This window comes from Stegostoma tigrinum, chromosome 2 (assembly GCF_030684315.1).
Source record: "Stegostoma tigrinum isolate sSteTig4 chromosome 2, sSteTig4.hap1, whole genome shotgun sequence".
NCBI classification, from domain to species: Eukaryota; Metazoa; Chordata; class Chondrichthyes; order Orectolobiformes; family Stegostomatidae; genus Stegostoma; species Stegostoma tigrinum.
The window spans coordinates 28,642,722-28,667,497 of NC_081355.1; the positions used below are offsets into that span (position 1 = coordinate 28,642,722).

Consider the following 24,776-nt stretch of genomic DNA (forward strand, 5'->3'; position numbering starts at 1 on the left):
TGGTGGATAACCTAGAGTGATATGCCCAAAGTAAACGATTGCATGAGTAAGTTGTGAGGTAATATAATCTCACTGAGCACTGGTGATAGCATGCATCAAGGTGCTTATGTAAACATGTGTTGATGTTTTCCGCCCTTTTTCTCATTTTTCGTTTCTGAAAGCATTGACTGCTGATGATATTTTGTTAAGCAGGCGTCAGTTTCCCATGGATTCCTACTCAATGGACAATTTTATGTGTGTGACATCACATAGTGAATATTAGTGGGAACAAGTGGATCATCATTGCCAAGCCAGATCCTGTCCTCCACCATACATGCATTTTTGGGATGTTGTTGAATAATATGGAGTGGAGCAATATGTTTTGAACAAGTCTCCGCCGCCCTTACCTTCTTCCCAGAAAGATTACTTGTCATATGGTCACTCAAACTTGGCCACTGTTAATCTGGTTGGTATAATACTCATATTCATCTTTAGCTCCAGCGTCATGAAAATTTAGAGATAGGCTATCTAGACTTTCTTGGAAATTGAAACCAGCCTATTTTCATAAATGGGGAAAATGATTGATTAATTTCAGAGCATATAAAACAGTCAGCTGGCCCCACTTGTTTGTGGCTATGAACATTTTGTACTTTCTTCCTAGTAAGTCAACTTTGAGGAGCTGTTGTGGTGTAGTGGCAGTACGTCTGAGCCTGGAGGCCTGGTTCAAGTCTTGCTTGCTCCAGAAATGTGAAATAACATCTCTGAATAAGCTATTTGGAAAATATTTAGTAGCCAAGTTGGTGCATATTTGCCTCCACAGCAAATAAGCTACCCATCATGGCCCTCCTCCCATTTTATTCCATTTTACCTTATCATAAACTGACAGTCCCAGTCTTTGTATTTTGTAACGTTTGTGATCTTAACCATGGCAGTTGTCACCAGCACTTGAAGAAATAACATCGCTAAGCATTGCTGAAAATGCTCTTCATATGGAATGGCCTTAGGGTTACATGATGTGGGGGATAGAGAGAGGTTATTTATGTTCTGAATTGTATGTTTCTTTTGCAAGGCGTAAGTTTTTTTAATGGACATTTCCATCATTGTAATTCACTATCTCTTTACTAGTTTTTTTCTGATCATATAGCGAAGGACACAAGATCTGGGGAATGGAGAATTTTTCATTTCAGGCATTCTTGTAAACTTGGTGATTCTTAATCAAGTAAAGTTTATTCTTTATCCAACTGAATAGTCCTTTTTTTTATTCCAACAATAAGTGCCAATAGCATCTTTATGAAACATTATCAATCCATGCCAAATGTAAGGCTATTTGTGTTGTAGACACATGCCCATGAAGAACTAACTTGCAACTGTGCAATTTAATTGTTGCAATGTAGTGTTTCCTAATTTTTACTTTTTAAATAGATTTGAATGTCTAAAGAGAGTGATATGTGCTGTTATCTTAAGAAGCAGTGCTGTGGCATGTTTTGGAAAAGTCTTTGGATAGAGAAGCAGCATTAGCATTTGTAGCATCCAAAGAGAGCAGGGATATCAGAAGACCATCTCGCCATGTCTGTTTATAAAATTACAAAGCATCTGAACTTTGACATTTATTGCTGCTCTTTTATTCTCAATTGATCAAAATCCTGGAACTCCTCTAATTGTAGTGCGGCGGTACAAGAGATGGTTCATGGCCTCAATATCAATTGGCCTCGTCAGTGATGCGCACATCCTACAAACAACTAAAATAAAAGTCTGGAATGCAGTTACTGAAGGAAACCTGTGTTCTTAGTTGCATGACCATTGCATGGGATAAAATGCCTTTCGCTATGCCTTTCAACATTTCCATCTGCACGGTGAACATTAATTTTCAGCAAAGTGGTTGTGTAACTATGTATAAATGACTAAATAAACACTAACAATGTTGATCTTATTAATTTGTGCTTTGCACCTTTGAGCTGACAACTTTCATGTGTGATTGATTCTAGTGTTTCCAAAATTGCCATTGAAGCAAGATAAAGAAAAGTATACATGCCGTTTTAAAGGTTGCGCTGGAACTTGTTTCAAGCTTGACGCTGTGAAAATGACCCACTTAAGATTTTCCCTCAGTGCTGTATTCCTATGCACCATTACAGGTATGTTACTTAAATAATGGATTGGTTTAAAATATAAAAAATGCTGGTAGCACTCAATTTATCTGGCAGTATCTGTAGAGAGCGAAAGGAAACATCATCAGTGAGCCTCCGACGAAGCTCACTGATGATGTTACCTAGAATGGTGACGAAACGTCTGAAAACGAACCTTCCAGCTCAGCGAGCAAACTCACATCTAGAACCTCAACCTGAACTACAAATCTTCTCAAAACTCGCTAGCGAAAGGAAAGTTTATGTTTCAAGTCAATTTCCTTTTAACAGAGCTTCTGTTTCGATTTGAAATTTCTAGCATTTGTAGCACTTTGCTTTTTGCAATGGATTGGTTTATTTTCTGGTCATGTTTTTTTTCCAGGAAGTTATTTCTTAATTGCTATTTTATCAGTTCTCATATTTTTGAAGGTAGCTTTTTAGGTTTAACTTTGAAGATTTGTGCAGATTGTTTATATCAAACCAGTTAATGCATTGTTCATGATACACAAATAAAAGATGGACACTTGAAACATGTATCAGAGGGTGACCAATGACAAAACTACAACAATGTTAAACGCGACCCACAAATCACCAATGTGATGTAGGTGCTTTTAGGAATTGATGTGGACAGTGAGTCAGGCTTGATTGCAGAACTCATTGTAGTAAGCATGATTAGAAAATATGTAAACTAATCCTCATCCACCTTCTCAGGTGCTATGACTCTCTGTGAGGGACACAAGTAAACAACACTGTTTTTCCACCTTCCTAACCCAGGTGTGTTGAGGTGAAATGAAGCATCACTAATGTTGCCGCAGCAATGAGATCAATTAACTTAAAAAAGGAAGGGTATTTGGGCCTGCAACCTTCCTGGTTTGTGAGGCACAGATTATTACTGCATAAGCACCTTGAAGCAGTACAAGAGTTGTTCATTTCTGTTGTTTAAAAAAAAAGCTGTACAGTAATGATAGTGCAGGACCACTGGTCTGTTTACAGATGCTAACCTGCACTGAGTTGAATTGGCAGTGACCACATCTGCAGCAAGTGTTGGTTGCTGGAAGAACTCCGGATCAGAGTAAATGATCTGGAATCTGAGCTTCAAACTCAGCGGCACATCTGGGAGGGGGAGAGTTACCTGGACATTTTGTTTCAGGAGGCAGTCACACCCAGTAGATTAAATAACTCAAGTTCAGAAAGTGTTCAGGGACAAGGTGTGACTGTAAGTGAGGCAGGTAGGGGGATTCTGAGTTCAGGAGTGCAGGAGCCTCAGCCCTTGACCTTGAGCAACAGGTATGAGATTCTTGCTCCCTGTACGGTTGAGGAAAAGGACTGTGGACAGGATGAGCCAGCTGACCATGGCACCATGGTGCAGAAGGTCATTCAATAGGGGGGAACAAAAAGACAAGTAGCTGTTAAAGGGGATTCTATAATTAGGGGAACAGATAGTATCCTATGCAAGTCGGATTGGGAGTCCCGCATGGTGTGTTGCCTGCCCGGTGTCAGGGTGCAGGACGTCTCCAACCGGCTTGAAAAGATATTGGAGGGGGAGGATCCAGTTGTTGTGGTCCACGTTGGGACTAACAACATAGGCAAAGCTAGGGTAGAGGACCTGTTCAGGCATTATCAAGCACAGGAAGGAAATTGAAGTGCAGGTCCTCAAGGGTCATAATCTCCAGATTACTGCCCGAGCCACGTGCCAATTGGCATAGGGATAAGAAAGTTAGGGAAGTAAACATGTGGCTAAGGGATTGGTGTGGGAAAGAGGGATTCCATTTCATGGGGCATTGGCATCAGTTTTGGAAGGGGGTGTATCTGTACTGTTGGGACGGTCTCCACCTGAACCGATCAGGAACCAGTGTTCTAGCGAAAAGGATAAATAGGGTAGTCAGTAGGACCTTAAACTAGTGAGTCGGGGGGAAGGGAAAGTGAAAGCGACAGGGAGTATGGAGTTAAATGGAAAGATAAGCAGCAGGATAGCATGTGTACAGGTGGGTTTAAGCTCGAGGCAGACTAGGAATACAGCAAAAGGGAAGGATAGCTTAAGACATCTTGGGATTTCCAACCTCTCTAATAATGATAAGAAAGCTAGCATTAAGGCACTTTATCTAAATGCTCGTAGTATTCGCAACAAAGTAGATGAATTAACAGCACAAATCCTCTTGAATGATTATGATGTGGTAGGCATCACAGAGACATAGTTGCAGGGAGCTCAGGACTGACAGTTAAACATCCAAGGATTCACAACATATCAAAAAGACAGGGAGGTGGGCAGAGGGGGTGGGGTTGCCTTGTTAGTTAAGAATGGAATTAAATCTACGGCACCAAATGACATAGGGTCAGATGATGTGGAGTCTGTGTGGATGGATTTGAGGAACTACAAAGGCAAAAAAACTGTAATGGGAGTTATGTACAGACCTCCTAACAGTGATCAGGACCAGGGGCGCAAGATGCACCGGGAAATAGAAAGGGCATTTCAGAAAGGCAAGGTCATGGTGATCATGGGGAACTTCAAAATGCTGTGAATTGGATGAATAATGTTGCTGGTGCATCCAAAGAAAGAGAATTCAGGGAATGTTTGCAGGATGGCTTTTTGGAACAGCTTGTGATGGAGCCCACAAGGGAGCAGGCTATTCTGGACTTAGTGCTATGTAATGAGCCAGACTTTATAAAAGACCTTAAAGTAAGGGAACACTTAGGAGGCAGCGATCATAATATGGCAGAGTTCAGGCTGCAGTTTGAAAGAGAGAGGGCAAAATCAGATGTAATGGTGTTACAGTTAAATAAAGGTAATTACAGGGCCATGAGAGAGGAATTGACGAAAATCGACTGGAAGCAGAGCCTAGCAGGGAAGACAGTGCAGCAACAATGGCAGGAGTTTCTGGGTGTAATTGAGGACACAGTACAGAGGTTCATCCCAAAGAAAAGAAAGATTATCCAGGGTGGGATTAGACAGCCATGGTTGACAAAGGAAGTCAGGAAATATATCAAAGAAAAAGAGACAGCTTATAAAGTGGCCAAGAGCACTGGGAAATCAGAAGATTGGGAAGGCTCCAAAAACAGACAGAGGATAACAAAGAGACCAATAAGGAAGGAGGAGATCATATATGAAGGTAGGCTAGCTAGTAATATTAGAAATGATGGTAAAAGCTTCTTTCAATACATAAGAAACAAACGAGAGGCAAAAGTAGATATTGGGCCGCTCCAAATTGATGCTGGAAGGCTAGTGATGGGAGATAAAGAAATAGCTGAAGAACTTAATAAGTACTTTATGTCAGTCTTCACAGTGGAAGACACGAGTAGAATGCCAACAATTAGGGAGAGCCAGGGGGCAGAGTTGAGTATGGTAGGCATTACAAAAGAGAAAGTGCTAGAAAAGCTAAAGGGTCTAAAAATTGATAAATCTCCTGGCCCCGATGGGCTACATCCTAGAGTTCTGAGGGAGGTGGCTGAGGAAATAGCGGAGGCTTTGGTCGTGATCTTTCAAAAGTCACTGGAGTCAGGGAAAGTCCCAGATGATTGGAAAATTGCTGTTGTAACTCCCTTGTTTAAGAAAGGATCAAGGCAAAAGATGGAAAATTATAGGCCGATTAGCCTAACCTCGGTAGTTGGTAAAATTCTAGAATCCATTGTCAAGGATGAGATTTCTAAATTCCTGGAAGTGCAGGGTCAGATTAAAACAAGTTAGAATTCTTTGAAGAGGTAACAAGTATGTTAGACCAGGGAAACCCAGTAGATGTTATCTATCTAGACTTCCAAAAGACCTTTGATACAGTGCCTCACGGGAGGCTGCTGAGCAAGGTGAGGGCCCATGGTGTTCGAGGTGAGCTACTGGCTTGGATTGAGGATTGGCTGTCTGACAGAAGGCAGAGAGTTGGGATAAAAGGCTCTTTTTCTGAATGGCAACTGGTGACGAGCGGTGTCCCACAGGGTTCAGTGTTGGGGCTACAGCTGTTCACCTTATATATTAATGATTTGGATGAAGGGACTGGGGGCATTCTGGTGAAGTTTGCCGATAATACGAAGATAGGTGGACAGGCAGGTAGTACTGAGGAGGTGGGGAAGCTGCAGAAAGATTCAGACGGTTTAAGAGAGTGGTCCAGGAAACGGCTGATGAAATTCAATGTGAGTCAATGTGAGGTTTTGCACTTTGGAAAAAAGAATACAGTCATGGACTATTTTCTAAATGGTGAGAAAATTTGCAAATCAGAAGTGCTGGTCCAGGATTCTCTAAAGGTTAACTTGCAGGTAGAGTCCGTAATTAAGAAAGCGAATGTAATGTTGTCGTTTATCTAAGAGGGTGGAATATAAAGGCAGTGATGTGCTTCTGAGGCTTTCTAAAGCTCTAGTTAGGCCCCATTTAGAATACTGTGTCCAATTTTGGGCCCCACACTCAGGAAGGACATACTAGCCCTGGAGCGTGTCCAGCGGAAATTCACACGGATGATCCCTGGAATGGTAGGTTTAACGTATGATGAACGGCTAAGGATCCTGGAATTGTACTCATTAGAGTTTAGAAGGTTGAGGGGAGATCTAATAAAAACTTACAAGATAATGTATGGTTTAGAAAGGGTGGACGCTAGGAAGTTGTTTCCATTAGGTAGGGACACTAGGACCCGTGGGCACAGCCTTAAAATTAGAGGGGGTAAATTTAAAACTGAAATGAGACGACATTTCTTCATTTCTTCAGCCAGAGAGTGGTGGGCTTGTGGAATTCATTGCCGCAGAGTGCAGTGGAGGCCGGGACGTTGGATGCCTTCAAGGCAGAGATCGACAAATTCTTGATCTCAAAAGGAATCAAGGGCTACGGGGAGAGTGCAGGGAAGTGGTGTTGAAATGCCCATCAGCCATGATTTAAATGGAGGAGTGGACTTGATGGGCTGAATGGCCTTACTTCCATTCCTATGTCTTATGGCCTTATGGTGTGGTGTGATCCTTCTGATGCGAGACAAGAAAGTATGACTAGGATGTCAGTTTTATATGACTCTATATTGTGAACCAGTTTGAAATCACATTGAAGGGCATGTATGAATTGCATTTAGAATTAGCAAATGGAGTATGTAGTTACTGTTATTGAAATATGAATACATATTTCAATCATCACATGCTATTTGAGCATATTGTCAATGACTTTACGAAAGCTGTTTGAATATGACAGGAAAAGTTTTAAAAGGTCTTTTCTTTTGTATTTTGGTAAGACAGATAGTTTTTCCTCCCTCCACACTTTTAATTTTCTGCAAAATACAATGACTTGACTTTACACCAGCTTTATAACTATGACCCTGCTACCACAAGGCTAACCACTGAAAGCAGAAGCTTGAAAGCAAACACACTTCTTATTTTGGAAAATATAGTGATTTTCAGTCTCATTTTTGGCTGTTGAGCAATATCTGATTTGATTGAAAACTTTGTTCTCTTTCCAACTCAAACAAACAATTCCCAATATGACAGTAGCCAGTCCACCATCAATTGCATACAATTATTTGACTACTACAGATCTATCTAAAGAGAGCAGATTATCAGATGTAACACTGGTTCAAGTTGGTGTTCTGGGTAGACTCATTAAAGGAAGTTGCTTGACCCATTGAGTCTAAGATAATTGTGTCAGCCTTTGGAACTTCCCGATAAGCACAATCGTTTCAGGCTCTACAATCCCTGTTTACAGATTGGCATGTGAAGGGTTGAGAACACACAGACAAATTCACATAATTTAAGATTGATCACTTCCTCGGGCCTCTTGTCAAGTTATTTTGAGCCCTCTTTGATGGGGTTGACCCATCATTCTTTTACTGTTTTTAGATGCTGTGGAGGGGTAAGTTTGCCATCTTTATGTTGCAGCTCTTACATCTACCTCTTATATGGTATTGGATTGAACTAAACTGAATCACAAGGATAGAGGAAGATATAAAACTGATATCCCACTCTGGCACTTCTTCAGCTTGCATGATGATATAAGAATTCTAATAGCCTAGATAAAATGCCTTTTTTTTTGGTTTTCAACATGCCTGATTGGGAGGCTGTTTTGTGACTGGAGTGTCTGACATTCTAAGTACGCAATCTGAAATATCAAGCTGCCAGATTGTGTGAAGTTTTAAAATATAGCACTGTTCTTGTGCATCATTTTGAAGAGGTAAGAATAGAAATAAACACAACAAATTGATTACCAGATGCATGTTTCTTTCATTCATATTTGGGATATGGATTTTCTGGCAAGGTTGGCAAATACAACTTATGTTTAATTGACCTCGAGATGAGGGTGGCACACTGAGTGACTTGCAAAGGTAAGGTCAGAGGGCAGGAAAGAGTCAACCCATATTAGTGTGTAACTGGAGTCACTTATAAACCAGACATGTGAGGATAATATACTTTCTAAAGAGCAATAGTGACCCAGTTGGGGAATGTTGACTACTTTATAGTTGCTGTTATCCATGTCAGATTCTTACCTCCAGACATTTAGAATCTTAGAATGCCAATTGTGTAGAAATAGGCCATTTGGCTCAAGGAATCCATTTCAACCCTCCAAAGAGCATCCCACCCAGACCCACTCCCCTACCCTACCCTTGTAACCCTGAATTTATCATGGCTAATCCACTAAGCCTGCACATCCCTGGACACTGTGGGCAATTTAGTATGGCCAATTCACCTAACCTGCACATCTTTGGACTGTGGGAGGAAGCCAGAGCACCTGGAGAAAACATGAGGAGAATGTGTGAACTCCATATTGACAGTTGACCAAGAGTGGAATTGAACCTGAGTCCCTGGTGCTGTGAGGCAGCAGTGCTAACCCCTGAACCACTGTGCTGCCCCTTCCCCCCGCCACCAGGCCATTTAAACCTAACTACCTTGATAGGACACGTGTTCTTTGGATTACTAGTTGAACCATCTTGATTACTAAGACAGCAACAAACACTGTCCACCATGTCCATAATTATACCTATCAAAGTATTTATTTTCATGAAGTTGATATTCATTAGAATTGATAATCTCATAAATGGCTATATGATTAGCCTATTGATTTCTTTTGCACAGGATCTTTGCCTGTGAAGATGTTATGTGTACTGTTAATCTAATAAAGATAGGCAATTCTCATTTTGTTTCGCAAACAAGAGCATATGAACACATGTTTATTTGGAGGAACTTTGAAACAAAGTAATTAAATCCTATCTTGTATCCACCCATAGCAGGAAGGGATTGTTCCTTTGCACAGATTATTGCGTAGTAACATCACCACTCCTGCTTACCATCTTACAAGTGGGAACTTTAATTTCTAGGCGCAGTATGAGTGGGTGGATGTGTGAAAATGAGCAAGGGTTGGGGAAGTGGTAGTGTGAGTGAGCCAAAAGCTGATTTATATTTGAGGAGTAGGCCCTGGCCAATCTAAAAATCATTAAAGGAGTGTTGCAGTGTTTAAAACTGCTTAAAAGAAATTAGCCTGACTGTTATAAAATATTAAAAATCATTCAAAATTTCTTCAATTGTCATTGAGCTGAAGACTGACCTCAATGTATTTTCAACTCATCAACTCTGAAGGAGGTGTGGTCTCTTTGGCAATGTGCCAGCTGGATGCCCATACTGATTGTCCCAACAAAGTGTGGTTTTCACTGCAGTTGATGGACAATATGAGGACTTTTATTTTAGGGCAGTCAGTGGTGAATATCACAGTGTCATTGCTCAGAAATATCTACACTAATATGTACAAGAAATACTGAATTACCAACGTCATAGCTTTCTCTCTTATTACTTTTCACTATTTGTGAGATTCTCACCAAGAGTGACTGCTCCACTGCAGGAATCAAATCTGTACTTAACCATCTGGAGATGTTATTAAACATACCAGGAAAAGCATGATCAAGTTCCCTATACAATCTGCTGCTATTAGATTAGATTCCGTACAGTGTGGAAACAGGCCCTTTAGCCTAACAAGTCCACACTGCCCCTTGATATATCCCACTCAGACCTATTCCCCCTATAACCCACACACCCCTGAATACTATGGGCAATTTAGCATGGCCAGTCCACCTAGCCTGCACATCTTTGGACTGTGGGAGGAAACTGGAGGAAGCCCACGCAGACACAGGGAGAATGTGCAAACTCTGCACAGACAGTTGCCCGAGGCTCGAATCGAACCCGGGTCCCTAACACTGTGAGGCTGCAGTGCTAACCACTGAGCCACCGTGCTGCCCAAATGCCAAATTGCTTTGCCTGAATTACTGGATGATTTAAATCACACTTACAAGTGCCATTTCATCGTCATTGCTTAATTTCTAGGTGATATTTTTTGGGAGGTAGGAATTACATTGTGTAGTTGTACACTGTACATACAAAGCAGCTTGCAGTTACTTACTATCATTAACACGGGATAAAAATCAAGCGTAAGAACAAAAATACAAAACTGAGCATAGGAGGCGTGACCAAAAGCCTGGTCAAAGCATTGAGCTTTAATAGGAAGTGAAAACGGATCTTATGCGAGGAGTGGATTCTAAAGAGGTGCAGCGCTTCAGAAAAACTATCCTCAATGATCTGTGCACTGATTAAATGAATGCCAATATGTGCAGGTGCCAGTGTTGGACTAGAGTGGACAAAGTCAGAAGTCACACGACACCAGACTATAGTCCAACAGGTTTACTTGAAATCACAAGCTTTCGGAGCACTGCTACGGACTGTGGGAGGAAGCTAGAGCACCTGGAGAAAACATGAGGAGAATGTGAAGTCACTTCACCAGACAAAGGAGCAGTGCTTTGAAAGCTTGTGATTTCAAATAAACCTGTTGGACTATAACCTGGTGTCCTGTAAATTCTGACTTTGATCAAATGAAGTCACTGCCTCCAATAAAAGTTTGCAAGAACTTGGAGTCAGATGAATATGAAATTTGAGGAGAAATTTAGAGCTGGAGAGAGAGGGACAAATCAAGGAGCATTTGAATATGAGGACAGGGATTTTAAATTTGAGAAGTTGCGATGTTGGAAGCCAGTGTTGATTAAAAAGATTGGGGTGATGTGTGAGCGGGATGTGATGCAAGAAAGGATAGAGATAGCTATCTGATAGGAGTTCTGAGGAAGGGTCAACGGACCAGAAATGTTATCTCCGATGCTGCCAGACATGCTGAGCTTTTCCAGGAACATTTTTCGTTCATGATATGTAGCATCAGCAGTTCTTTTGGTTTTTATTTGGTGATAGCTGAAGTTTACAAAGTGTGGATGTTGAAGTTGAGATGGCATGCTTAAAGTTTTCGGCGATTGGTGAGTAGACATAGTTGCAGTTTTAAATGGCAAGTTTCCCTGATCCCACTGCCTAATTATGTGGTTAATTGCAGACTTGCAGAACACTCTTCTCACCCAACTAAGCCATATTACATGAATTGACCACAATGCTGTTCCTCCTTTCCCTCCTCGTGTGTTCCAACATCAATCTAAATGACCTCAGCAACTGCCCATCTAAAATATTTGAATACTGCCCCAGTCCCATTTCCTGGGTTCAGGGATACTAACGTGCAGGCAGGATTGCTGCATCATTGCATTTCCAAAGACAGAATGCACCTCAAGGAAATTCGACACTTTTCCAAAGTCATGGTTTTAGAAAGAAATTGACTATAATGTCTTAATGAATGCTTGCAACAATATTAGCTCTTAGGATTAAAGCAATAAAGAGCCAGCATTTTTGTAGCACCTTTCAAGACCTTGGGATGCCCAAAAACATTTCATAGTCATGAATTGCATTTATGAGTTCCTCTAGTATTGGAAATACAGTAGTCAATTGTGCACAACAAGTCAGCAGAAATAGCCTTGAGATAATGATCAAATAATCTATTTTAGTCATATGTTTGCGAGACCAACATTGACTCAGACATCTGGGGAAATTTCTGTTGTAGTTTGACATAGGTTTGTAGGAACTGGAAAGTTAAATTGGGCCTTTGTTTAATGTCTCATCTGAAAGACAGCATTTCCAATTGTTCCCAGTGCCCTCAGTACTTCACTGGGGCTTCAACCTAGATTGTGTGTTCAGTTCTGTAGAGTGGGGATTGAATCAACAATTTTTTGATTCCAGTGCTAGCACTGTTCCATGTCTAGCACAGATCGTGGGATTAAATTTGACAATAAATTAGCAATTTAATAGTAAAAGAAAGTACTAATTTAATGTGCACAACTGAATGGACTGCCAGAACGCTTATGTTCCAATGGGGTCCCCTGCAGTTTGCATTCAATACTTATAAATACTACAGTGATCATAGTAACAAAGCTGAAGACCCAGAGAAGGGGTAAATTCTGAATTGACTAATTTACTGATTAGGAAGATGATTTTTAAGTAATGTACGAATATGTATGTCAGGTAATGATATCTGTTTGAAAATGGGGAAACTTGATTGTAAAATTATATTATCATTTGATAATGTGAGTTGAATGTGCCATTTCACTGGAGAGAAGTGGTTACAGTATCAAATAAAATGTTGAAATAAACAAACTCCAAAGATCATTAGCCTCAAGAGTCACTCTGAAGTTGTATAAAGTGCTAGTGAAATACTAGTGAACCATCTGTGATCTCCAGAGTGAATAAAAGAAATTCGAACAGTAGGAAGAATTTAGAGAAGGACAAATTTAGGAAAGAAACTTTTTATTTAAATAATGAAGGAATTAATGAGTTACTTCAAGTGAAGATTTCAAAAAAAAATTCAGAGCACAACCGCTCATCGAAGAAGCCACGAATAAATCTAAGAAGTTAGTGTCCAGAAAATTCTGTGCAAGACATTTTATAAATTTCCAAAAATTGCAAACAAGCAACGTTCCTGTGAACTTACCCCAGGATCAGAAGATTGTAACTTTGGCCATACTCCAGAGACTTGAGACGGATTGTGCTATTTGAGGAAATGCTGTAGTATTGGAGGTGCTGCCTTTTCAATGATATACTCAACTTGCCTGGTGAGGATGGAAAGAAAAGAATAGGCCAGTTCTCCCCAGATATTGGTTCCCCACACATCTTCAAAACAAGATATCTGGTTCTTGCCTTGTTAATGTTTGTCGGGAACCTATGTGTGTGATTCCTGTGTTTCCGCATTACTAAAGGTATTTAATTTAGCTGTCCTGAGGTTAAAAAGCATGTCATATGAATGCAAGTTCGTTCTTTCTTTTGCTGCCAGGAGTGCAAAGTTGGGAAATTACCTATAAGGTCATCCTGCAATAGTTCCCCCTAAATGTAATCTCAGCACTAGTACATCAAACACATTCTCCAAGAGGTCACTGTAGTAACGCAGCCCCGTATGCTGTCAAATGCCTGTAAATTTTTAACAGTCTGTAATTTGAATTGTGATTGATAATGTTTTCACAGGTGCTGTGTCAAATTACTGCAGTGAAACAGCTCAGTATCCGGATGCTATAGTTTCCCCCAACCTAAAGACAACCAAAATCCTGCGAGTTCCTCCAGCAATGTCAATGTCGGAATGTATATCGGCGTGTTGTGACTTTACTGACTGTGACTTGGCGTGGATGTTTGAGGGTCGCTGTTACATTATAAATTGTCAACACAGGGATGAATGCGAGCCAAAGATGACCAGTGCTGTGGAATCTTACTTAAGCTTTGTGCAGCGGTCACCAGCTCAGAGGCCAAGCTTACAAGATGCCTATCATAAAGGCAGAGGACGTTCCATGGGGAAGCAAAGGCAGTCAGTGCCAGCTGAGGGGAATGGTAACCTGCAAGACCTGTATCGTGAAGACTTGACCCTTGATAGCTCTATAGCGGAGGACTCCGTAAGGGTCTACAAAGAAATACCGGCCACCTATGGGAATTCGGAAAGTACCAGCAAGGGTCCAGGGCAGATGCATGGCTCGCAGCCCTGGCCATTGTGGGATCTTGATGTGTCTTCTGTGAAGGCAAGTGGGGTTGGTGTTGAGGAGGAGGATGTTGGAATTCAAAGCAGAGCCCCTCTAAATGTGAGCTTCCCAGTTAATGAATCTCAGCAAGAAGAGTGGAGTGATGAAACAAAGCAAGAGGTCAACAATGTCATGAACTTTATCCCTTTGGAGAGAGTGAGCAAAGGAAAACTACTGCAAAAGTTGAATGAAAACAGCACCAGTGCCCAAGAGGTAATTCTTAATTGTTTTTTGTTGTTTTATGTAATTCTTCTTTGCAGTTTGACCTCATTTCCCCCTTCATTGGGTTTCAGTGTTGTGCAAGAGACATAGCAGAGATAATTTGAGTAAGATACTACTGGATCCTAACCCAAATTGCTAGGGTACTGATTAAAATTAGAGGATAGGATGATTTGGGTGGAGGTGTGGTCTGGAAAGAGCAATAATTCTTCCTCTTGCTCCTGCCTTCCATAAGGTAGAACCTGTAACACTGCTGGAACTGGGGAAATCTTGGGAAATTAAGCAGTTTGAAGTTTCAGAGGTGGGCAACTAAGCAGCATACATATTTTGTTTCAATTACTGGAAATAGCCTTCCTGGAAAAGTTTTAAAAACATGGCAGAGTCATTAAAGTGCCCCAACAGTTAGGGCTCCAGTTCTAAATTGTTGTTGTGCAATTTGAAACTGGGTTGCAACGATAGTACTACCTTCATGGTAGGCAGTAGTCTAATACTGGAAAATTAACATTCACTCCATTGGATGTATGTGGCATGGTGCAATTCAGAAAATGGTATCTGGACTCTTGGCTCCTCTTTGTTGAGCTCCTGACCCCAACCAACTGTTTAGGGAATCATCCAGGAGACAGCTAATTGCTCCTCACATCATGTTGTTGAAACTAACGGAGATCTTCCATTGGTAGTTGTACTTTCTGACAACGACCCAATGATAGAAAAAGGTGGTGGTTACGAAGCAGGCCAACTGCACAATTCAATGGCTGCACAGAAAGAAGTAAAATTAGCCTCTTTGATCTTTCAGAAACCAAGGATTCCGTCCAAAGTGCTTTAGAGCCAATGAACTACAGTGTAGTCACTGCTGTAATTTAGGAATGGGGCAGACAATTTGCATTTAGCACCTTGCCACAAATGATAACACAACAGTCATCAGATCAGAGATATTAAGAACTGCCGATGCTGGAGTCAGAGATAACACACTGTGGAGCTAGAGGGTCACAGCAGGTCAGGCAGCATCGGAGGAGCAGGAAAGTTGGTGTTTCAGGCCAGGGTCTGTCTTCAGAAATGGGGGAGGGGAAAGGGAGATCAGAAATAAATAGAGGGAGGAGAGGTGGGACTGGGGATTGTAGGTTTCATGGTGATAGATGAGCGCAGGTAGGCAGTGGTGGGGATTGGTCAGTGAGGTGGGAGAGAAGATGGACAGGGAGGAGGCAGGAAGAGAGGGAGGGTTGGTCATGGGATGAGGCCAGAGGTGGGGAGATTTTGAAACTGGTAAAATCCACATTTAGTCAATTAGGCTGTAGGCTCCCAAGGCGGAATATGAGGTGCTGCTCCTCCAGTTTCTGGGTGGCATCATTGTGACACTAGAGGAGGCCCAGTATGGACATGTCACCCAGGGAGTTGGTGTGGGAGTTGAAATGGTTTGCGACCGGAAGGTGTTGTCGTTTGTCGCGAACAGAGCGCAGGTGCTGTACAAAGCAGCCTCAGAGCCTGGCCTCACCGATGTAGAGGAGGCCACACCAGGAGCAGTGGATGCAGTAGACAACGTTGACGGGTGTGCAGGTGAACCTCTGTCTGATGTGGAATGGTTTTTTAGTTCCTTGGATGGAGGTGAGGGAGGAGGTCTCGGGGCAGGTGTAGCACTTCCTGCTGTTACAGAGAAAAGTGCCGGGGGTGGTGGGGCTAGTGCCGAGTGTGGAATGGATGAGGCAGTTGCGGAGGGAATGGTCCCTTCAAAAGGCAGATGGGGGTGGGGAGGGAAATATATCTCTGGTTGTGGGGTCGGATTGCAGGTGGCGGAAGTGGCAGAGAATGATACGTTAGATACGAAGGTTAGTGGGGTGATATGTGAGGACAAGGAGGACTCTGTCTTTGTTTTTGTTGCGGGAAGGGGATGTGAGGGCAGAGGTGCAGGAAACACAAGAGATGCGATCAAGGGCCTTTTCAACCACCGAAGGGAGTACATTGCAGTCCTTGAAATAAGAGGACATCTGGGATGTTCAAGAATGGAATGCCCCATCGTGGGAGCAGGTGCAGTGGAGGCGGAGGAATCGGGTGTAGGGGATTGCACTCTTGCTGGAAGGTGGGTGAGAGGAGGTGTAGTCCAGGGAATGGTGGGTTTCGGTGGGCTTGAAATAGATGTCGGTTTCGAGGTGGTCACCAGAGAAAGAGACAGAGGTGCAGGAAGGAAAGAGAGGTATCTCGAGATGGTCCAGGTGAACTTGAGGTTGGGGTGAAAGGTGTGAGTAAAGTTGATGAACTGTTCAAGCTCCTTGTGGAAGCATGAGGCAGTGCCGATACACTCATCAATGTTGCGGAGCAAGAGTGGGGGATAGTGCTAGTATAACAGCGGAAGAGGGACTGTTCCACGTACCCTACAAAGAGGCAGGCATAGCTTGGGCCCCTCCGGGTTCCCATGGCCACCCCCTTAGTCTGTAGGAAGTGGGAGTAGTTAAAGAAGAAGTTGTTAAGGGTAAGGACGTGTTTGATTAAGCAGATGAGGGTGTCGGTGGGGGCGTGGGGATCTGGTTGGGCCTGAAGGAGAAGAAGAAGCAAAGGGCCTTTAGATCATCTGCATGGGAATCCAAGTATATAGGTGTTTCAGGCCACGGTCTGTCTTCAGAAATGGGGGAAGGGGTAGAGAGATCATGGTGAAGATGAGGTGTTAGGAGCCAGGGAATTGGAGGAGGTGGAGGATATAGGTGGTGTCCTAGATGTAGGTGGGGAGTTCTTGGATGGAGTGGGGGGAGAAAACAGAGGCGAGGTAAGCAGAGATAAGTGCAGTTGAGCAGGAGCAGGCAGAGACAATGGGTCGGCTGGACAGTTAGGTTTGTGGATTTTGGGAAGGTGATAGAATTGGGCAGTGTGGGGCTGAGGAATAATGAGTTTGAGGCTGTGGGTAGGAGGTCACCTCAGGTGATGAAGTTGTGAATGGTTTGTGAGATGATGTTTTGGTCAGGGGTGGGGTCATGATCAAGGGGGTGATAGGAGGTGTCAGAGAGTTGGCACCTGACCTCAGCTATGTAAAGGTCAGTGCATCACACCACTACTATGCCCCCTTAATCTGCAGGTTTGATAGTGAGGTTAATGCGGGAGTGGAGAACTGCCCGTCCCTCCATTTCCTCACATATCATCCCGCTAACCTTTGTAACCAATGTATCCTTCTTTGCCATTTACAATCCAACCCCACAACCGGGCATATATTTTCCTCCCCACTCCTACCTCCTCCGCTACTCCCTCGTCCACTCCACACTCAAGCCCTACCACCCCGGCACCTTTCCCTGCAACTGCAGGAAGTCTACACCTGCCCCCACACCTCCCCTCTCACCTCCATCCAAGGAACCCAACAAACCTTTCACATCAGACAGAGGTTCACCCGCACATCGGTCAATGTGGCCTATTGCATCTGCTGCTCCCAATGTGTCCTCCTCTACATCAGTGAGACAAAGCGGAGGCTCAGAGACCACTTTGTAGAGCACCTGTGCTCGGTTCATGACAAATGACAACACCTTCCAGTTGTGAACCACTTCAACTTCTCCTCCCATTCCCACTCCCTGGGTGACATGTCCATCCTGAACGTCCTCCAGTGTCACAATGATGCCACCCAGAAACTGGAGGAGCAACACCTCATCTTCCACCTTGGGAGCCTACAGCCCACCTGGCCTAAGTGTAGATTTTACCAGTTTCAAAATCTCCTCGCTCCTGTCCGCATCCCATGAGCAACTCTCCCTGTCATCGCCGCCTCCTTGACCTGACACAACTGTCCGTATTCTCCCACCTATCTGCCCCTCCTACCTCACTGACCCATCTCCATCACTCCCTACCTGCATTCACCTATCATCAGCCCACCTATCTTCCCCAGCCCCACCCCTCTTTTCTCTATTTATTTCTGAGATCCCTTCCACTTCCCCCATTACTGAAGAAGAGTCCAGACCCAAAACTTCATCCTTCCTGATCCTCTGATGCCTCCTGGCCTGCTGTGTTCCTTCAGCTCCACAGTGCGTTGTCATAGTCATCAGTTCATCTATTTTACGTCTACTTGAGGGATATCTTTAGCTCAGGACCTGGGTGGATACTTCAGCTCTTCTTCAAAATAATGTCAATAACGGGCCATTTTAAGGTGGAATTCAGTTTAACATTTCTTCTGAAAGATTGACAATCAGGCAGTGTTACTCTCCCTCAGGTATCCCCGTAGTCCCCAGCCTGTCGTTTACTGCCCTAGAATGGGTTTTGAACACAAAATGCGCTGATTTAGAGGTCTGAGTGATATCATGGAGCCAAAATTGGAGTTTGAGAAAAGGGTAACAAACAGAATGTGTCCATAACTTTAATGAATGGGTCTCAATTTCTCCAGTTTGATTATAGAATTGTAGGACATTGCACATTGTTGAACCCAATCCATGTTATGTGTGAATTCATCCATTGCATCACTTCTGCTTGTGTTAGCAAAAAGAAAGCTTATTATAAACACAACTTTAAGAACTAGAAAGGGATTCCAATCAATGTTATTTATAACATTTGTGGATTTTGATTTTAATTTCTTTATGAACTAAATTCAAGTGACTTTGACTTCATTTCTTTTCAAATTTTTGCTGACACCAGTGATCTGATATTGGTTGCTGACTGCATGTGCTCACCACAGTTATTTTCAACAGCACATGCATACATGCATGTGCAATATTAAGCTGATTTTTAATTATAAATTAGAATAAAAATTCCCTTTTTGTTTTGTACTTTATTTTCCTCACCCAACATATTCTTTCATTAAAATGTGTTCATTAGTTTTTTGTCTGGTATTTGTCATACTTCATTTAAATAAATTTGAGAGGTAATGCTGATGTGCATGCTGTTGAGTGTCAGCAAGTGCAGTCTTTTTTTAAAAGTTTCCTTCCTCTCCTGAGGAATGGACTTTTAGCTTATGTTTCCACAAGGACTAGCCATTAAAGAGAACATGTCCCAAGAATGGGCTTACATATGAGAAAATGGGGAGGGGCTGAGAGGTTTAGGATGAGGAAATGCCATGGTGGAATTGGTAGACAACGGTTTTGAATTTGATTCATTTGGAAACAGGGTGGCAGAACTTGTCATTGAAGATGCATGTAAAGAGTGAAGCCAGTTGATCAGTAGGGAATCAAGGATTATGGAGAAAAACCAGGAAAGGGAACGTGAGGAACATTGGATCAGCCATGATCCTATTGAATAGTGGAGCAGATTTGAGGGGCTGAACAGCCAACTCCTGTGCCTATTTCTTATGGTCCAATTTAGAATGTGATTGTCGACCTTTTGATCAGAGATGAGATTAATAGGTGGAGTGGATGAGAGTCATCAAGGAATTCTTAGAAATAGTAGTATCTGAAAAATAATCGAAGTATCTTACCAGTGTGTGAAAAGCATGAGAATGGAAATGGGCCATGTCCTATGGGTGGCAATAGGGGCTCTTATGCTACAAATGATATGTAGTCAGATGGGAAAAACTACAAGTTCATATTGAGTGACATAGAAGGGGATAGGAATCAGTTGCAGGAGTTAAAGATACTGGCTTCTATGCCAGATTTTAGGATAGAGAAATTTGTGACATACACAATGTCTCATGTCTGAAAACCAAACAATCTGATTGTGTGGAAGCCTCAACAGAGTACTAGAGCTGCAGGCTTGGTCACGACCAATAAATATGTGAAGTCGATGCAGTGAGGGAAAGGATGATGTTGCTGAAGGTGTGCTAGCTGGGTTCAAACAGATGGAAATAAGGTTGCCTCACCAAGCCATGGATTGGGAAAGGATGGTATAGTTAATAATGGTGAATGCTGCAGGGCAGCTGAGGAAAGGAAAGAGGCATGTAACAGCACAGTCAAGGCAGATACAACTTTTGACCATGGCAAGGAATTTTTCTCTGCTGTGGGGAGAGGCAAATTGGAAGTATTTAAAAAGAAAGAGAGAGTCTGCAGCATTTTGGGTAGCAAAACATGGCACATATTTATTTTCAGACATTTCTGTTCCAAGACACATTGTTTGTCACTGCCACATAGATTAGGGAGTACCTGAATAGCATCCGCCCATACAAACCAAAACATGTAACATAAAAATGTTCTTGCTATAGAGTGCTGACATACAATGTTACAAGGTACACCATGGTAGATCAATCCTAGAGAAAAATGGGCAAGTAATTCACTAGTTAGTACTCATCTACAAAAGCTGGCCTCTACATTTTACCTTTGTTCTTTCAGAATGCATGATAAAGGATGCTGTGTTTCTCAGCAAGTAATTGCACTTTTCCCTGCCTTTGCCAGGAATACGTATTTCCATCAAATTCATCACATGTTGAAACACTGACTGCAACACTGATCCCAGAAGGAAGCAGCTCTGTGTTTGCACACCGGCAGAAATCTGGAGAAGGCATCCAAATGATAACTCCCAGTGCTGAGAGTTCACTGACTTCACAGCCCACTCCCACAGAGACATTAACAGTCGCTACGCAACAAGGTACTATGCTGTTTTTGTATTTCAGCTGAAAGGATGAACTGCTGTTCTAATGTCATGTTTGTATTGCCATTGGTTTTAATGGAATTATAACCAGCTATTGGACATGTGGTCAGGAGAATAGTGGGAAGCCAACAACAGGCTGCAGAGTTCATAGAATTTACGGCACAGAAGTTGATGATTCTGACTACATTTCCTGTGCTTGTTCTTTGAAACAGCCATTCAATTCGTGTAATTCTCTTCCTTGTTCATTATCTGAGGTTAAATATTTCCCTTTTGCGTATTTATACAGTTTTATTTTGAAGGTTGATATTGACTCTGCCTCCATCATTTTCAGGCCACTAATTCCGGATAATGACATCTCATTATTTAGCATTGCTCTCCCTTTGGTTCAGCTGCCAGTTATCTTCAATCTGTGTTGTCTGGTTACTGACCCTGCTGTCAATAGAAACTGGTTTTCCCTTTCTACTTATTGAAACACTTCATAATTTTGAGCACCTCAGTTAAATATCCTCCAAACCTTCTGTACTGGTTTGAAGGGAACAAATGGCATTACCCGTGGAAGTGAAGCTAATTTGAATGTTGTCTGAAATTTGAAAATTGATTTTGGTGAAAAGGAAAACCTTGAACATGAAAAATCTGAATTGAAGGAAACAATGATGGACAGAAACAAACTCTTTTTTGCCTTGTAGCATCATTCATTTTGCCGTGCATTCACTCCTACCTTCCACCTAACTTTTTTCCATTTGCCTCTTTTTCCTGCCTCCTCCAGCTCCCTGCCTCCCACCTTTCTCCTGGCCCCAGTTAGAATAGCTCAGTTCAGAAATGGTTCTTGGTACTAGCAGATGATTACTAGTATAGCACACAACTTTTCAGGATCTCGGGTGATCATGATGTTTTGTTGTTCAGGTGGAGCTCTGGCTAATTGGTCCATCTGTTAAGGACACTTTGGGGGGAAAATTAGCTGATATTGTCATATTCTGAAGGCAAATAAAGTCTGTTCATTTGAGGAAGCTTTCTGTGGATTTGGCTGCTGCTGTAAATCCTCCCGTCCTGGGAGAAGACCCAACTTATCAGGATCTGACAAGAGATGGTTGACCTCCTTTCTCTGTTCTTCTACTCTTGACACAATGAAGTGAAATTTCTATAGTGTGATGGGAGAACAGTAAATGAAAGAAGGCTATGATAATTTAGTGCTTGTTTGTCTTGTCTACCCACTCAGTATCTTTTAAATGAACGTTATGTCTGGCTAATATTAAACCTGCATTCTGTTTCATGGTGCCTATAGTGCCACCATTTCTGATTAGTTCACTGGTTAAAAGCAAATGTATATCCCACTCCCAAAAGGAAAGGTTTCATCCTGATGTAGCCATCAGGGATCTCTGTCTCCTTGCTGCTAATACATGTTATTTAACATGCAAGCTGCATTATGTAAAGCTTGCACCTTACACTGCTTCTAAATATATTGCACATTGTATTTTGAAGAGTCAGCTTAGATATGTTGGTTAGGACATTGGAACTATTCACCTGCTGTTTGCACACTGTCATGCAATCTATTACATCCACCTGAACAAATAGATAGGCTTTGGACTTAACATGTCTTTTGAACAGTGGCACCTGCAGCAGTGCAGCATTCCCTTAATATGTCACCAACGTGCTAGCAAAGGCTCATAGAATTGTAAAGCACTTAAGAAACCTGTATGCTCCATTGTAGTTGGGCTGACACTTCAGAAGTGCTCTTCAATTAGCCAAATGCTCTTTTTCCCCATAGTCCTCCAAAAATTTTGTTCCAGATTTTCTTTCAAATGTTACCAGAAATCTGTTCCCATCAGCCCTTTGAGACATTCCAGAATATGAGAAGTCACTGTATTTACACAAAGAGAACTTCTCCATCTTCCTCTGTTCTTTTGGCAATTATCTTTAAAGCTGTGCATTTCCTCTGGTTGCCAACTGACCCCTCAGATTATGTACTGATATCTCTGTAGTCAGGATGAACCTATGTTTCTCTGAGCCAGAGGTGAATATAATAACATTGAGTCATATTGACATTTATGTAGGTCTGTATACTGCATAAGTGTTGTAAAGAAAGAAAACGTAAACAACCATTTTACAGTTGCTCAGACATATTCCTCAATGTCAATAAAATGTGAGGCTGGATGAACACAGCAGGCCCAGCAGCATCTCAGGAGCACAAAAGCTGACGTTTCGGGCCTAGACCCTTCATCAGAGAGGGGGATGGGGTGAGGGAACTGGAATAAATAGGGAGAGAGGGGGAGGCGGACCGAAGATGGAGAGAAAAGAAGATAGGTGGAGAGGAGAGTATAGGTGGGGAGGTAGGGAGGGGATAGGTCAGCCCAGGGAAGACGGACAGGTCAAGGAGGTGGGATGAGGTTAGTAGGTAGGAGATGGAGGTGAGGCTTGGGGTGGGAGGAAGGGATGGGTGAGAGGAAGAACAGGTTAGGGAGGCAGAGACAGGTTGGACTGGTTTTGGGATGCAGTGGGTGGAGGGGAAGAGCTGGGCTGGTTGTGTGGTGCAGTGGGAGGAGGGAACGAACTGGACTGGTTTTGGGATGCGATGGGGGAAGGGGAGATTTTGAAGCTGGTGAAGTCCACATTGATACCATTGGGCTGCAGGGTTCCCAAGCAGAATCTGAGTTGCTGTTCCTGCAACCTTCGGGTGGCATCATTGTGGCACTGCAGGAGGCCCACGATGGACATGTCATCTAAAGAATGGGAGGGGGAGTGGAAATGGTTTGCGACTGGGAGGTGCAGTTGTTTATTGCGAACTGAGCAGAGGTGTTCTGCAAAGCGGCCCCCAAGCCTCCGCTTGGTTTCCCCAATGTAGAGGAAGCCACACCGGGTACAATGGATGCAGTATACCACATTGGCAGATGTGCAGGTGAACCTCTGCTTAATATGGAAAGTCATCTTGGGGCCTGGGATAGGGGTGAGGGAGGAAGTGTGGGGGCAGGTGTAGCATTTCCTGCGGTTGCAGGGGAAGGTGCCGGGTGTGGTGGGGTTGGAGGGGAGTGTGGAGCGAACAAGGGAGTCATATCCATCATGGGCCTCCTGCAGTGCCACAATGATGCCATCCGAAGGTTGCAGGAACAGCAACTCATATTCTGCTTGGGAACCCTGCAGCCCAATGGTATCAATGTGGACTTCGCCAGCTTCAAAATCTCCCCTTCCCCCACCGCATCCCAAAACCAGCCCAGTTCGTCCCCTCCCCCCACTGCACCACACAACCAGCCCAGCTCTTCCCCCCCACCCACTGCATCCCAAAACCAGTCCAACCTGTCTCTGCCTCCCTAACCTGTTCTTCCTCTCACCCATCCCTTCTTCCCACCCCAAGCCGCACCTCCATCTCCTACCTACTAACCTCATCCCACCTCCTTGACCTGTCCGTCTTCCCTGTACTGACCTATCCCCTCCCTACCTCCCCACCTACACTCTCTCCACCTATCTTCTTTTCTCTCCATCTTCGGTCCGCCTCCCCCTCTCTCCCTATTTATTCCAGTTCCCTCCCCCCATCCCCCTCTCTGATGAAGGGTCTAGGCCCGAAACGTCAGCTTTTGTGCTCCTGAGATGCTGCTGGGCCTGCTGTGTTCATCCAGCCTCACATTTCATTATCTTGGATTCTCCAGCATCTGCAGTTCCCATTATCAATCATCTGATTGTGTTTTGTGCTTTTATGCTTTGCTTTTTCTTGTGCCCTGCAGACTAAGACACCCTAGATTCTTTACATTAATGTTGCCTAGGTGATTGTAGTTGTGATAAATTGAGCTGCCGCCTTCTGCATTCAAAGCAGTCTTGCCAACACTTGAGATTTTCAAATGTAATTCTAATGATTTAAAGAAAACAAACTTGCATTTGCATTATACCTTTGACAATTGCATAGAATCCTTACAGTGTGGAAGCAGGCCATTCATCCCAATGTGTCTATATTGACCCTCTGAAGGATGCAAACTCCACACAGACAGTTGCCTAAGGCTGGAATCGAACCTGGGTCCCAGAGGCTGTGAGACTGCAGTGCTAACCACTGAACCACTGTTCTGCCCCCTACAGGCTGTCCCACAATGCTTGACAGCCAATAGTGTGCAGCACTTGAGCGTACTTGAAACATGAACAATTCTTTTCT

At 43.0% G+C, this 24,776-nt stretch overlaps 1 protein-coding gene across 3 annotated transcripts in view; it reads left to right on the top strand.

Moving 5' to 3' along the window:
• Positions 1-24,776, top strand: part of LOC125447838 (dyslexia-associated protein KIAA0319-like) — a 118,786-nt gene that overhangs the window by 3,036 nt on the left and 90,974 nt on the right. For all 3 annotated transcript variants that reach the window (XM_048522628.2, XM_048522617.2, XM_048522625.2), the window contains 3 exons: positions 1,965-2,111; positions 13,413-14,167; positions 20,449-20,641. In XM_048522628.2, the coding sequence (XP_048378585.1) occupies positions 2,060-2,111; positions 13,413-14,167; positions 20,449-20,641 (1,000 nt within the window). In that variant the 5' untranslated portion in view covers positions 1,965-2,059. The remainder of the gene's footprint in view (positions 1-1,964; positions 2,112-13,412; positions 14,168-20,448; positions 20,642-24,776) is intronic.